Source organism: Leucopleurus acutus (genome assembly GCF_964270905.1).
Source record: "Leucopleurus acutus genome assembly, chromosome: 16".
Classification (NCBI taxonomy): domain Eukaryota; kingdom Metazoa; phylum Chordata; class Mammalia; order Artiodactyla; family Delphinidae; genus Leucopleurus; species Leucopleurus acutus.
The window spans coordinates 62,166,891-62,181,650 of NC_139158.1; the positions used below are offsets into that span (position 1 = coordinate 62,166,891).

At 42.3% G+C, this 14,760-nt stretch overlaps 1 protein-coding gene across 1 annotated transcript; it reads left to right on the top strand.

Moving 5' to 3' along the window:
- Positions 1–1,283: 1,283 nt before the first annotated feature.
- Positions 1,284–8,317, top strand: BPIFA2 (BPI fold containing family A member 2; the record flags this gene model as incomplete). Its single annotated transcript, XM_082856808.1, has 4 exons — positions 1,284–1,431; positions 3,931–4,075; positions 5,885–6,025; positions 8,239–8,317. The coding sequence occupies 4 exons, from the start codon at positions 1,284–1,286 to the stop codon at positions 8,315–8,317; spliced, it is 513 nt and encodes a 170-aa protein (XP_082712934.1).
- Between the last annotated feature and the right edge of the window lie 6,443 nt (positions 8,318–14,760).

The following is a 14,760-nucleotide window of genomic DNA, read 5'->3' on the forward strand; positions in this document are numbered from 1 at the left end:
CCCTGTCTTACTGGGTGACCTCAAGCTGGTTGCTTTCCCTCTCTGTGCCTGAGTTTCCAAATGAAGACAGAATTAGGCTGGATGATCCCTGTGGGTCCTCCTGCCAGAACAGTCTCCAACTCATCAATTCTATCCATTCTCAGTCTTTACCCCAGCCCCCACCCACAATGGCAACCGTCTTGGCAGCAGGAGGCTCTATGAGAACCTGATCTTAGTCTTGGCACAAAGTCCTCTCCATAACCATCCATTCTAGTTCAAGCATCCTCAGTGACCTTTGGGTTGGAAGTCTCTGTGTTCACTCTGGACAGGGGTTATTTTCTTTGGAGTCTCCTTGGATGGCTCTGAAACCAGGGCTTGCTTCCATGGGCAGGCTCCCATCCCATCACCACCATATAAGGGCCATCACCACCCAGCACAATTCCAGGAGACTGTGCAGGGGAGCAAGGATTTGGTATTTTCCTCCAAACCTGTGAATGGTGGACTTCCCCATTAATGTCTCCCCACATGGAGGCCTTCAGAAGGTGTTGGGGGCAAGAGGCAAAGGGAAGGGCCACTTGAATTAGCTACTATTTTGAAAATAGGAAATTAAGAAATAGATAGATTATATTAGAAGTATCAAACTGATGAGCAATGCAGTGTCATGATGTGGCACCCTTTTATTTGTTCATACTTTTATTTGGCAAACCTTTATTTTGTTGTACTGTACTAGGTGCAGGCTTTTTACTATGGGTTGGGAATTCAACAGTGAAATAAGTCACAATCCCTCCTCTAAGGAGTTCACAGCATGGTGGGAAAGACAGACAAGTCATCACTAATTGGTACCCAGGACTCCAATCAGAGAATGAAGGCAGCAAAATGGTGGAGTGGGGCCCCCTAAACCTAGACTCTGGGGAGGGGCCTAGATTGGGTTTCATAGAGGACATGATGATGTCTTACTGAAGCTAGAGAGTCAGTAGGAAGTGACTCAGGTAAAAAGGCAAAGAAGAGGGAAATGTTCCAAGCAGAGAAGACAGTATGTGCAAAGGACCTCTGTGTAAAGAGCATTGACTTGGAGTCAAGTGTGACTTGTCATATAACATCTCCTCCACTCACTGGCTGTGTATGTCTGGGCAAGTTCCTCTAGCTTTCTGACCTGTGCTGGCCATCTGTAAGAGAGGAGATAACCACATCGATCTTAAAGGACTGTTGAGTGTAAGAGTGATAGGTGCTCATCAAAGATCCCTTTTCTCTACAGGTAATTCTCACTCCTGTTCCTCCCATGACTGTCCAGGTGTCAGGACAGGATGTTTCAGCCTTGGAAACTTATTCTCTTGTGTGGTCTGCTCACTGGGACCTCAGCGTCTCTTCTTGAGGATCTCGGCAATGATGTTGTGAGCAAGCTGAAACCTGTTCTCGATAAAGGACTTGAGACCGTTGACAGTACACTTGGACGTGAATCAGCAAGAGGGATGATCAGTGGCAACTAGGAGCTTGCCTCCTAAACACTATGCCTGTATTACCAAAGGCTGGCACCAGGGGCTGCTCTTTTTTAAAAGTGTACAATCTATTCATTTAAAAGAAGTCATTTAAGTGGTAAAAAATGTTACCCCTTCTCACAATTTTGTATATCTAGGGTAAATTATTATTATTTTTTTTTCTGGGTCAAAGGGTACGAACACTTTAATGACTCTCAATACATACTACCATGCTCCTGCTTTGTATCCACTGTCAAAGGTATTCATCAATTTCACTTTAAACAATGGTACTAATATTATTACATCTTCTATGCCAAGTTAATTGATATAAAAACATACTTTGTTGTTCAATTTGAAGTTTGCTGTAGCCTGAACATTCTCCCCTGTTTGCTTACTTACATTTTGTTGTTTATTTCATTTGCCATAAAGGGGGCATTTATAATATTTTTATACATTAGGATAAACTTTTTATATATTATACATAATAATCCATTGCTCTAACATTTGAGACAAATACTTTTCCTGCTGTTTTCATTTTCACTGTGATTTGTTGGTTCTTTTTTCTTTTTTTTTTTTTTTAACATCTCCATTGGAGCACAATTGCCCCACAACGGCATGCCAGCCTCTGCTCCACAACAAAGTGAATCAGCCACACATATACACATGTCCCCGCATCTCCCCCCTCCCGCATCTCCCCCTCTCCCACCCCCCATCCCACCCCTATAGGCTGCCACAAAGCACCGAGCCGATCCCCCTGCGCCACACGGCTGTCCCCCACCAGCCATCCACTCCACGCCCGGCAGTGCATATATGTCCACGCCACTGTCCCACCTCGTCCCAGCCTACCCCCCCACCCCGCATCCCCACGCCCACCCTCTAGCAGGTCCGCATCCCCACTCCCGTCCTGCCCCCAGGCTCTTCTGATCACTCCTTTTTTTCTTCCTTAGGCACTGCTCTTTATGGGTGGTTTCCTGAGAGAGGTGGTGATTTGGTTCCTGGTTCATTCATTTTTAATTTTTCTAGAAACAAGCAATGCTTAAATAAATAAAACTTCACATATTATATCATGGTAAATTTTCTAATACATGCATAGGATAAATTCCTAAAAGTGACAGTTCAAAAGGTATGCACATTTTAAATTATATTGGATATTGACAAATAATCCCCTATGTTAACATTTTCTCCAATAGTCTTTTTTTCTACTCCCTTGACATCACTGGTATGGAAAACTTAAAGATTTTGCCAGTCTCACAGATGAAAGGTTATAATTCATTTCACTTACCATTTCTCTAATTACGAAAGAATCTACATATTTTAACTCAAATATTTTATTTATATTTTTAGCATATTCTTCTGTTGGGTCATTCAATTAGCTTAGTAATTTGTATTAACTGATTGGAAATTGAGCCCTACTTAGCTTAGGTAGCTTTAAAACTACCTACCTTTCTACTTAAATATATCTCCTTATAATTATGATTTCTTAAAAGAACTTGGTCTGCTTTTCATTTTCTGGAAACATTAGCAGCACACTGACAAACATTCTTTATAGGAGAAACTAACTTCTGTACATGACTACCTTTCAAACCTTGCCAGGGCTTAGGCAACTTTCAAAGATACAGAAGGGATCCACTCTCCAATTTCATTGCCGATAAAACTGAGCTCAGAAACAGAAGTGTCTGGATCAAGGTCACCTAGTTAGTTACAGGACCAGATGTAGTTTCCATCTCTGTTTGCGTCATTATAACTAGGTAGATAGATACCGTCCACTGCAGAGCCATGTTGCTGTACTATGATTACATATCTTGTCTTGTAGCCTTTTTTTCCTCCTTGAGTGAGTTGTTGCCTTGTTGGTTCTTATTTGAATTATTTTCTGCACATATATTCTTAATTCTTTTCAAATGTGCTATCCTACTTCTGCCATGCCATTTGCTCTATCAAATCTCTCTTTTCTCTGAAGATCCCCCTTTAGGACACTCTGTCCTCCTGCTCCTGTATGAATTATTGCTTTCTAGGCCTGCTGCGAAGCTGTCATCCAGGGACTCCTATTTGCCACTTTCATGAGTTGGAGCCATATTTTTTCCTTGATTCTAGATTTTCCATTTCTTAGTTTATTCTAAGTTTATTTTGTTTGTGTGAGCATCTCATTAGAGCTTCACTACTAGAAGCTGATGTGCAATCAATATCTATTGCCTGGTCACTGGATCGATTGCTTTGTTGACGAATGATGAGTATATCTTAGTGTGAAGGCAGCATGGAAGGAACAAGGTCTCCTTAGCTGTGTGACTTTAGGCCCATTTCTTAACCTTTTGATCCTTTATTTCCTCATCTGAAAGTGCAGACAATAATAATATCTACTTTATGGGGTTGTTATAAAGATGAAATGAAATAACATAGGCACATGGTCTCATTTAGTATCTGGTGCATAGTAGCTGCTTCGTAAGTTGTGTATCACACTAAATGGAGATTGTTTCTACAGCTATCCTTCAGAAATTGAAGGCTGCCTTGGAGGCGCTCCGGGAATCCACATCTTGGCAGGAGGTCCAGCAGAAGATCCAGGAAGCTGAGAACTTGTTGGACAAAGTCCTTTCTAAAATTTTTCAAGTAGTGGAAAAGGTTATGGGGTGAGTCACTGCTTCATGGTAGAAATCTTTGTTCCAGGAAAAGAGAATACATATCTTTAGGGGACGTAAGATTAAGGTCAAAGACAGAAAGGTGAATAAACCGTGTGTGTCCCTGCAGAGCGGAAGCCGTCTGAGGCCAGCTCTACCAGAGTTTGGGTAAATTACAGGCAGGGCTGCAGGGCCTATCTGGGCATCTCATGGGTTTGGGCTTTCTCATTCTGTGATTTCAGGGTCAGGATGAAGGTTCTCTTTACCCTTACCTCTACCTGTTTGCTGGTGCCTAAAGCCACTTTTCCAAGGAAGAAGACTTGTCTTCTCTGAAAATAGCTGAGTATATATAGTCTGAATGCCGTCAGGAGAGAGGAAACCAGAATTCACAATACGTAGGTGGCTCCACACATGAAGTTCTGGAGTCCACCAGTTCTGGGTTCAAATTCTGACTGTACATAAAAGAGAATGAAATAATGCCACTTATAGCGACGTGGATGGACCTAGAGATGAACATACTAAGTGAAGTAAGTCAGAGAAAGGCAAATGCCATATGATATCACTTATATGTGGAATCTAAAATATGACAGAAATGAACTTATTTACAAAACAGAAACAGACTCACCGACCTCGAAAACAAACTTATGGTTACCAAAGGGGAAAGCGCTGTGGGGGGATAAATTAGGAGTTTGGGATTAACATATACACACTACTATATATAAAATAGATAACCCACAAGGACCTCCTGCATAGCATAGGGAACTCCACTCAATATTTTGTAATTACCTATAAGAGGAAAGAATCTGAAATAAAATATATATCTCTATCTACCTCTATCTATCTCTGTATCTATATCTGAATCACTTTGCGGTACACCTGAAACCAAGACAACATTGTAAAGCAACTATACTTCAATTAAAAAAAAAATTCTGGCTGTGGCATGTATTTACCCTTGGAGTCTTGGGGGAAACCACATTTGTCTGAATCTCAGTATGCCACGCCATCCAATGGAGAGATTCAAACCTCTGAACAGGGCTCTCATGAAGACCAAAGCAGGCAAAGTCAGCGAGGCTCGTATGCGCATCACGATACTGGCATCGTGAGAAGCGCCCAGCAATGGCTGTCATGAGGAGTGACAAGGGTGAACTGTGGTTTTTGCACAGGTTGAAAATCAGTAATGTCCACATCCTGGATATCAAATCTGAAGTGACTCCTGATGGCAAAGGCGCTAGCCTGAGTATCCCCATCACCACGAACGTCACCCTGACCCTATGAGTAGGCATTAGAATCTGAGGTTTGGGAGAGGCAGTGCGGCATGGCCGATGGATCTCCAATCTGGAATCAGAGACAGAGACAGGAAGATGATGATGTGTAGAAGAGTCTTTATAAATGAACTGCACTATGATTTCATCATTCATTACCTGTGAGGTCTTGGGATAGTTACTTAACTTCCCTATACCAGGTACCAGTACCAATAATAATACGTTTCCCTCATGGTATTGGTGTAATGATTCAAAGGATCAATCCATGTAAAATAGTTTTTTGGAAACACCTAACACAGAATTTGTGCTCAATAAATGTTAACTATTATTTTTATTTTAATTATCAGTGTGATACTGTATAGAAATATCACATGAACCAAATCCATGTGGCCAGGTGAATAAACTCCTAACGTAAAAAAGTAGATTCCATAAAGAAAATAGACCATATTGACATTATCCATAGACATCCCATATAATGTCCACACAGATGGATGAACTCAAGTGGGCAGTGTGAATGGACTTCTAGACCTCTGTTCACTGTGAATCTTATTTCCTGCAGGCCTCTGTTGGGTGAGCTTGTCGACCTGGGCCTCCAGACTAGTGTCAGCATTGAAACTGATGCCAAGACTGGTGTCTCCACAGTGATCGTGGAAAAATGCACCAACGACCCAGCCAACATCTCACTCACCTTCCCGGACAGGTCAGGCCCACCCATCTCAGCAGAGCAGGGCTCCCAGAGGAGTTGGGACCCCTAATTTAAACCTTATTCCTGTACCTGGGAGGGAGCATCGTATGGTGAAAAGGAGTTCAGACTCTTGTGTCAAGTTTGCTTTGCCACTAACTTGTGGCTTTGTAACCAATTTAGCCTCTCTAAGCTTCAGTTTTCACATCTGTAAACTGAGGATGATAATAATACCTAATTCATAGGTACTGTGCTGACCAAATGAGAAAATGCAAGTGTTTAGCATTCAGCCTGGCACATACTAAACTCTCAGTAATAATAATATCCATGCTGACTTTCTGTCTCTTTGTTCTTCCCATTACTGAGACACGAGTGTTGACCTCTCCAAACATAACTGTGAATTTGCCTATTTCACCTTTCAGCTTTATCCGTTTTTGCTTTATACTTTTTGAAGCTCTGTTGTTAGGTGCATGCACATTTAGCATTGCTATATCTTCTTGAAAAACTGACCCTTTTGTTATTATATAATGTCCCTTAATAATAATAAAACAATAATAATAATAAACTGTGTTTACCTTCTCGCCTCCAGTTAGGAGGGAGAAAGAGGAGTAAATGCCTAACATGGACTCTAATCTCAGATTTCCCCAAATCATCCTCAACCCACTGGAAAATTCCCAAAATGAGATCTGGAAAACATAATCCTCTCCATTTAAATCACTGATCTCTGGTAACCCACAAAATCTACATCTTAAACTGTGTGCTTGAAAGAGCATGTGTAGTCCAGGGAAGAGGGTGGAGGGAGAAAGGCTGACTCTGGTCATGGCTGAGACAGGAAAAGTGGTCTGGAACTGAAGGTTGCCTTCAGGGGGAGGGGGGAAGGTTGCCTCTGGCAGGAAACAAGGCTGAGCCATGAGCGGAAGTCAATCCATCCTACCCCAGCAAGGAATCTGATCACACATTGCCTAAAGACCCCCCAAAACCAAAGAAAGGCTCCACGGCCTATTATTGCTTGGAAAGACTGAGGTGTAAGTCCGAATGCCTGAGCCCTGGTGGATACACCCTTGCCCATAGTCCCAGGGAATTCATCCTGCCCTCTGGGTCCCAGTGTCCATATCTGTAAAATGGCATTCCACTCCGCTGCTCCAAATTCTCTCAGGGCTTTTCTCTCCACTTTGGGTGGAATCCCAAGCCCTCCTCAGGGCCATCTAGGCACTGCTTGGTCTGGATCGACCCTCATGTCCCTGTGCTCTCCCCTTTGCCCACTCTGCCCTGGACATGCTAGCTTTTGCTCTGTGCCTCAGACAAACTTCTTCCCACCTCAAAACCTGTGCATGGGCTGCTCTGGCGACATAGAACTCCTTTTCCCCCAAGCCATCTCAATGTACGTCTCATTCTTCAGGGTCTAAAACAAAGTTTCTCTTATTCTCTCTTATAAGAATCTACTCTTGCCCTTCTGAGTTCTTGTCACAAGTTTTCATTATATATTTAATTGTATGTTTCCTTCATTTATTCCTTTAGCCAAAAATGTATTACACATCTGCTATGTGCCAGGCAGCCACCATTCTGAGCTCTGGAGAATGTACTGGTGACAGCAGACAAGGAACTTTTCTCATGGAGCTTATTCTCTGGAGGGAAAGGCAGACAGATGAGCATTCAGTACACTAATAAAGAGCCCACAAGGAAAGTGTCACATTGCAATGATCCCTGCGCAGAGCAGCACACTTAACAGGGCACTATGATACAAAGCCCTCCCTTAGACAAGCAGTCATGGAGGGCTGCTCTGAGGAGGTGACAGTTATGCTGAGAGCTGCAGGTGGGAAGGAGCCAGACTTAGCCAAACTTGTTTAATATACTATTTAGGTACCCGTTTAGGAGGTGCTTGTGCTTTGCTCATCCCTGTGTCCCCAGTCTCGCTTGGTTTCTGGCACATAGTTGGTGCGCTATAAATATGTGTTGAATGAATGAATGAATGGATAGATGGATAGATGGATGGATGGATAGATGAATGGATGGATGGATGGATGGATAAGGTCTCAGGGTTGTGATGAGACTCATGGGGTATTGGGGTGAGCTGCTGGTCAGACATGGGGTTCTAAGTGATGATACCCCTGGATAGAGGCTCAAGTCACCTGACTTCAAGGTGCTCCACCATCTTCCACCCTCTTCCCACTTCTCCTGCTTGGCTGCTCTGCCAACTTCACTGAGTTTTATCAGTTTCCTCCCTTTTCCAGCCCCGTTGGACTGGTCAATGAAGCCGTGAACACTGTGGTCAAACTCATGAGAAAGACAGTGTCCCTTGTGGTGCAGTAAGTGGTGAGTCCCCAACTCCTGCGGGCCCAGAGCCAGGCCTGCTGGGGGACAGGTGTGACATTCCCTGGCCTGGCAGCGGGAGGAGGGGAGCAGGGGCCTGACATTAGCTGAAATCACTGGGTCCCACATTTGAACCATTTGCCATACCCATGTACTGCCAGTAGGCCTTCTAGCTAATATTTTCTTTAATCAACACAATTTTACTTAAATTTATTGAAATACATTTATTTTTAAAAGGAAACTTTATATCACTATCATAAATAGAAATTAATATCACATCATATAATTAAAAAATAAGCACAGAAGAAGTAAAACTGTCACTGTTTGCAGATGACATGATGCTATACATAGAGAATCTTAAAGATGCTACCAGGAAACTACTAGAGCTAATCAATGAATTTGGTAGAGTAGCAGGATACAAAATTAATGCACAGAAATCTCTTGTATCCCTATAAACTAATGATGAAAAATCTGAAAGAGAAATTAAGGAAACACTCCCATTTACCATTGCAACAAAAAGAATAAAATACCTAGGAATAAACCTACCTAAGGAGACAAAAGACCTGTATGCAGAAAACTATAAGACACTGATGAAAGAAATTAAAGATGATACAAACAGATGGCGAGATATACCATGTTCTTGGATTAGAAGAATCAACATTGTGAAAATGACTATACTACCCAAAGCAATATACAGGTTCATTGCAGTCCCTATCAAACTACCAATGGCATTTTTCACAGAACTAGAACAAAAAATTGCACAATTTGTATGGAAACACAAAAGACCCCAAATAGCCAAAGCAATCTTGAGAAAGGAAAACAGAGCTGGAGGAATCAGACTCCTGGACTTCAGACTATACTACAAAGCTACAGTAATTAAGACAGTATGGTACTGGTACAAAAACAGAAATATAGATCAATGGAACAGGATAGAAAGCCCATGCACATATGGTCACCTTACCTTTGATAAAGGACGCAAGAGTATACAATGGAGAAAAGACAGCCTCTTCAATAAGTGGTGCTGGGAAAACTGGACAGATACAGGTAAAACAATGAAATTAGAACACTTCCTAACACCATACACAAAAATAAACTCAAATGGATTAAAGACCTAAATGTAAAGCCAGACACTATAAAACTCTTAGAGGAAAACATAGGCAGAACGCTCTATGACATAAATCACAGCAAGATCCTTTTTGACCCACCTCCTAGAGAAATGGAAAGCAGAAACTAACACACCATTGTAAAGCAATTATACCCCAATAAAGATGTTAAAAAATAAATAAATAAAAATTTTTAAAAATAAATAAATAAACAAATGGGACCTAATGAAACTTAAAAGCTTTTGCACAGCAAAGGAAACCATAAACAAGACAAAAAGACAACCCTCAGCATGGGAGAAAATATTTACAAATGAAGCAATTGACAAAGGATTAATCTCCAAAATATACAAGCAGCTCATGCAGCTCAATATCAAAAAAACAAACAACCCAATCCAAAAATGGGCAGAAGACCTAAATAGACATTTCTCCAAAGAAGATACACAGATGGCCAACAAACACATGCAAGGATGCTTGACATCACTAATCATTAGAGAAATGCAAATCAAAACTACAATGAGGTATCACTTCACACCAGTCAGAATGGCCATCATCAAAAAATCTACAAACAATAAATGCTGGAGAGGGTGTGGAGAAAAGGGAACCCTCTTGCACTGTTGGTGGGAATGTAAATTAATACAGCCACTATGGAGAACAGTATGGAGGTTCCTTAAAAAACTAAAAATAGGGCTTCCCTGGTGGCGCAGTGGTTGAGGGTCCGCCTGCCAATGCAGGGGACGCAGGCTCGTGTCCCGGTCCAGGAGGATCCCGCATGCCGCGGAGCGGCTGGGCCCATGGGCCATGGCCGCTGGGCCTGCGCGTCCAGAGCCTGTGCTCCGCAGCGGGAGGGGCCACAACAGTGAGAGGCCGGCATACTGCCAAAAAAAAAAAAAAAAACCTAACTAAAAATAGAACTACCATATGACCCAGCAATCCCACTACTGGGCATAAACCCTGAGAAAACCGTAACAGTGTGGTACTCAAAAAGAGTCATGTACCACAGTGTTCACTGCAGCACTATTTCCAATAGCCAGGACATGGAAGCAACCTAAGTGTCCATCAACAGATGAATGGATAAAGATGTGGCACATATATACAATGGAGTATTACCCAGCCATAAAAAGAAACGAAATTGAGTTATTTGTAGTGAGGTGGATGGGCCTAGAGTCTGTCATACAGAGTGAAGTAAGTCAGAAAGAGAAAAATCAATGCTGTACGCTAACACATATATATGGAATCTAAAAAAAAAAAAGGTTCTAATGAACCTAGGGTTAGGACAGGAATAAAGACACAGATGTGGAGAATGGACTTGAGGACACAGGGAGGGGGAAGGGTAAGCTGGGACGAAGTGAGAGAGTAACATTGACATACATACACTACCAAATGTAAAAGAGATAGCTAGTGGGATGCAGCTGCATAGCACAGGGAGATCAGCTCGGTGCTTTGCGATCACCTAGAGGGGTGGGATAAGGAGGGTGGGAGGGAGACACAAGAGGGAGGGGATATGGGGATATACGTATGCATATAGCTGATTCACTTTGTTATACAGCAGAAACTAACACAGCACTGTAAAGCAATTATATTCCAATAAAGATGCTAAAAAAAAAGATTCATACCCTTTGTATATGTCTCAGTCCATTCGGGCCACTATAACAAGATACCATAGACTGGGTGGCATGTAAATAACAGAAATTTATTTCTCACAGTTCTGCAGACTGGGAAGCCCGAGATCAAGGAAACGGCAGATTCAGGGTCTGCTGAGGGTTCGCTTCCTGGTTCATAGGTGGCCATCTTTTGCTCTGGGGTCTCCTTTATAAGGGCTCTCATCCTGCAAACTTCATGATCTAATCAACTCCCAAAGGCCCCACGTCCAAATGCCATCACAGTGAGGGTTAGGTTTCAACATATGAATTTCAGGGAGACACAAAAATTCCATTTATAGCAGTATTCACTCACATTGTCCATGCACGTGCCTTTTCCCCAGACCCATCCAATATCCCTGATCATCCAATATTGTTCCTTCCAGTCCTTTTGACCAAGGAGCCCTTCATCACTGCCCACAAGCCCATGTCTAACCTCACCTCAGGCCACTTCTCTCTCTGCACAGAGTAGATGACAGACGCGCTGCCCAAAGCTCTGCCCAGAGAGATGATTTGGTCCCCCTTTTGGGCCCCTCACGAGTGGAGCTGTAGTGCTGCAGCAGACCATTTTCCTCTTATACCAGCATACCAAGCTGACCCATCCAGGAATCAAATTCCAGATGTTTTCTCCTCTGTCGGCTGGTCAGAGGAAACCTCCATGAGGCCATAGATGTTAGTTGAGGAAGAGGTGCCAGTGCAACAGTGAAGGATGACATGGCGTCTGGGCCACCTGCTCGTGCACCTTATTTGTGCCCTCTGAACTGCTCAGGCCTAATCCTGGATATGACATTTCCAATGTATGCTGGGTTGCTCCTGGGCCCACCTGACTTTTGGGCTTATTTTCTGGGTCTGGCTGTACCCAACTCATGAGAAGTAGTTCTGGCCTCATGGTTATTTGATAGCCATGGTCAGACACAAGTGTCTACCTACCAGGTGCTGGTATCAAGCTAGGTGCTATTTTCCAAATGATGTATAGTTCTCTGCAGCAGATGGCATGGCTTTGTTCTAGAACTCCAAGAGGTATGTGCTGTGATTTTTCTACTGGGGCTTGACAAAGGCTCCACGTGTTATTATTTCCTATCACAAATGCTTCTCGTACCACGGAATTTACAACTTTGCTTTGGTTTTGCTTCGTTTTGTTTCACAGTTATTTTAGCTATTCTAAGTCCTTAACATTTCCATGCGAATTTTAAGAATCACCTTATCAATTTCTACAAAATCTTGCAGGGATTTTTATGGGTATTTCATTGAGTCTATAGATCAGTTTGGAGGAGAAAAGACTTCTTAACAATATTGAGTCTTCCAAAAGAATATATCTCTCCATTTATTTAGACCTTTAAAAATTCCTCTCAGCAGTATTTTGTAGTTTTCAGTATACAGATCTTATACATCCTTTGTCATATTATTCCAAAGTATTTAATATTTTTTATGTTATCAATATGGCATTGTTTTAATTTGAATTTCCAATTGTTCATGGCTAGTATATAGAAATATAATTGACTTTGTTTCTCGATCTTGTATCCTGTAATTTTGCTAAACTCACATGTTAGTTCTAGTAACTTTTTTGTAGAGTTCATCAAACTTTCTATGTAGATGGTCACATCATCTGTGAATAAATATAGTTTATGTCTGTCTTTCCAATCCAGGTTTTAATTTCCTTTTCTCATCTAGGTAGAACCTCCAGAACAATGTTGAATAGAAGTGAGAGCAGACATCCTTGTCTTGTTCCTGAAACTAGAGGGCAAACATTCAGTCTTTTACTATTAATTATGATGTTAGTTGTAGGTTTTGTGTAGATGCCCTTTATCAGGTTGAGGAAGCTCCCTTCTATTCCCAGCTTGATGAAAGTTTTTAATCAAAGTTAGATGTTGGAGATCTATCAAATGCTTTTTCTGCATCTATTGAGATGATCAAGCAATTTTTTTTAGTTTGTTAATATGATAATTTTCAAATGCTAAACCAACTTTTCATTCTTGAGATAAACCCCCATATAGTCATGATGTATTATCCTTTTTATACATTGCCATATTTAAATCACTGAAATTTTGAGGGTGTTTGTCACTGTGTTCGTAATGAATATTGGTCTGTATTGGTCTTAGTTTTGTTTTGGTAGTAGGGTAAGGCTGGCCTCACAGAAGAACTTGATAAGTATTCCCTTCTCTTCAACTTTCTGGAATAGCTTTGGTATAATGTGGTGTTTGGTGATGACACCATATCGGCCTAGATCTTTCTGTGTGATAAGGATTTTTCTACAAATCCAATTTCTGTAACAGAGACAGAGCTTTTCAGATCATCTATTTCTTCTTAAGAAGCTTTGGTAGTTTGTGTCTTTCAAGGAATTTGTTCCTTTTTTCTAAGTTATAGAACTTATTGCCATAAAGCTACTCATAATATTTCCTTATTATCCTTTTAATACCTGTAAAGTCTGTAATGCTGTCACCCCTCTCATTCCTGATATTGGTCATTTGTGTCTTCTCTCTCTCTTTCCTAATCTCCCTACCTAGAGTTTTTTCAATTTTATTTATCTTCTAAGAGAAACAGGTTTTGATTTTGTTGGTTTTCTCTATTGGTTTTCCATGTTTATTTCATTAGTTTCTACTTTGATCTTTATTACTTCCTTGCTTCTAATTGCTTTGAGTTTAGTTGACTTTTTCTAATTTCTTACAAGGATGCCAAGTCTGATGTGTGTGGTAAGGACCCAAGCGAATTCCCTCCTTTCCACTGGCTGACATTTAAGGCTGACATTGTGGCCCTGAATGGCTGGTCCTTGTGGATGACCCGCCTTCCCCCTTTCCTCCTGAGAACACCTCTGCTAGGCAGGACCCTGAGCTGGATGGAGCCAGCTTCTGCCCCCTTGTGGTCCAGAGTGTTCACGGTTGTGGTGAGACCTGCACTCTTCACTCCCCTGGAGCATCAATTCCAGCTCATTGAAAATCTTTGATATTTGCCATGCGTGTCCTATGGGGTCTTTAGCGGCCTCTGTAGAATTACAAGAGGAAATGCCACTGGACAAGGCAGGCTCACAGGGCCTGGGACGAAGGGCGAGGACTGTGAGTGAATTTATCCAGAGACAAGATAGAGCCTACTAGAGCCAGACACCTTCACACTTACAGGTGTGGGTCCTTGGGCAAGTGACCCCATCTCTCTGTGTCTCAGGCTTTGCGTCTGTGAAATGGGACAGTAACAATGCAAGCCTCGAGGGTTATTGGGAGGATTGATTAATTACTTTAATGAACCTACAAAGAATGCTTAGAGCAGAGGCCGGCCCACAGTCAGGCTCGATGAGTCTGCTCTTGTTACTCTTCCTGCCTCTCCTTGCAATGCCTGTGGGAGCTGTGGGCTGGTGTTGGGGGGCAGAGTGGGGTGTGGGATGGGGAGGTTGATGGGGAATGAGTCACAGCTCCTCTGATGTTCCTCCTGCGGGCCTGGCTGCCTGGCTCCTGCCCCAGCCCCACCTCACCCAGCTGGGTGACTTTAGGGATTTTACTCAACCTCTCTGTGCCTCTGCAAAGGGAGGCCAATAATAACGATACCTAGCTCAGAGGGCTGTGTGGAGGATTAAATAAGCAACTACATGCAAAGCGCTTAGACTGCCCCTCAAGCACAGTTAGTGCTCATCAAATGTTTACTAGTATCATCACTCTTATTTCAGCTAAGGGGGCCTCGTGCTCTATGTACAGCGGGATTGCCCAGAAGCTTATCC